Source organism: Morone saxatilis, unplaced genomic scaffold, assembly GCF_004916995.1.
Source record: "Morone saxatilis isolate NCDOM2014 unplaced genomic scaffold, NCSU_SB_2.0 Contig2, whole genome shotgun sequence".
NCBI lineage: Eukaryota > Metazoa > Chordata > Actinopteri > Moronidae > Morone > Morone saxatilis.
Window position 1 is genome coordinate 19686799 of NW_023339762.1, and position 1166 is coordinate 19687964.

The 1166-nt window shown below is 42.3% G+C and overlaps 1 protein-coding gene across 11 annotated transcripts in view; it reads right to left on the bottom strand.

Moving 5' to 3' along the window:
* The window catches only part of ppfibp1b (PPFIA binding protein 1b), a 20966-nt gene that overhangs the window by 11122 nt on the left and 8678 nt on the right, over nt 1-1166 (bottom strand). For all 11 annotated transcript variants that reach the window (XM_035665180.1, XM_035665176.1, XM_035665174.1 and 8 more), the window contains one exon: nt 351-479. In XM_035665180.1, coding sequence (XP_035521073.1) covers nt 351-479 — 129 coding nt within the window. The remainder of the gene's footprint in view (nt 1-350; nt 480-1166) is intronic.

The following is a 1166-nucleotide window of genomic DNA, read 5'->3' on the forward strand; positions in this document are numbered from 1 at the left end:
ATGGGTGAAGTGTCCCTTTAAGGTTTATAAAGCCTTCGAGCGGAGGGGAGTGGATTAAAATAAGGTGAAAAACAAACTCTGCACAGAAGGTTTTTTATTTACACTGACAACTAACACAGCAGGCGTATTTCCCATGGACAGTTCAGTGAGTGTTGACCTTTCTTTGAGGTGCTACAACATTTCTCTGACTTTTTTTTCCCCCTTACTCGACAAACAGCTGCTTTGAGACTTGACAGTAAAACAACAAGTCCTTCTCCCACACAGGTGTCAGACAACATCAGTGAGTGTTTGTTTGGTGTGTGTGTATTGAGGTGAAAGAGAAAAGACACGGGCAGAAACAAAGAGAATACCTCACTGTCCCCAAATCTGTCAAAGTCGAGTCCGTCCTTCCCCGTGGTGTTGAGCTTCAGCTTCAGGTTGGAGACTTCAGACATCAGTTCTAGTTTCTGGTTCTCCAGTGCACTTCTACACAGAAGCTCCTACAATGATACACGAAAACTATCAAAATTGTTGTAAATATTTAATAGAGTAAAAAAAGGTGACAACAACATGTACAAAGCTCACTGGTGTATTTGTGTTGCCTATGATGATGATGATTTGTGATGGTAGAATGGAAATTGGCCATCATTTTCTCAAAAGCCGCCAACAAGCACAAGGGGAAAGCCCTGCTACACCTAATCTCTATAACAGAGAACTGCATGAACGCAGAATCTGTGGGCAAACCACCAAGATTTTCTGGTTTCCATTTGTAGTCCCAGTTGTACTGACCAACTGTATTTAAGTACGCTGTGGCTGCATGAAGGTAAATAGTCCGTGTGGAGAGCAAGAGAGGTGGAACAGATTGAAATCTCAGAACCCATCGGCTATTGTCTCACCACGATTTGTCACTTTTATTTTACTTATCTGGTTTAAAAACTTAAAATCGGACTGCAGAGGAAGTCTTTTCTGGATATCCGTTGTCTTCACCAGAAGCCCTGAAACACTGGTCGTTGCCCCCAGACACTAAATTACTACACACCTTACAGTTGTGGAGCTGACACAGTGTCTGCTCACAGAAGGACGTCAAGTCAGATCTTCCCGATCCAGGTTAGTGTCCCTTCAACATAGGGCTGGGCGATAAATCGATTTTATAGCTAAACACAATTTATTTTAGTTAAAATCGGTTT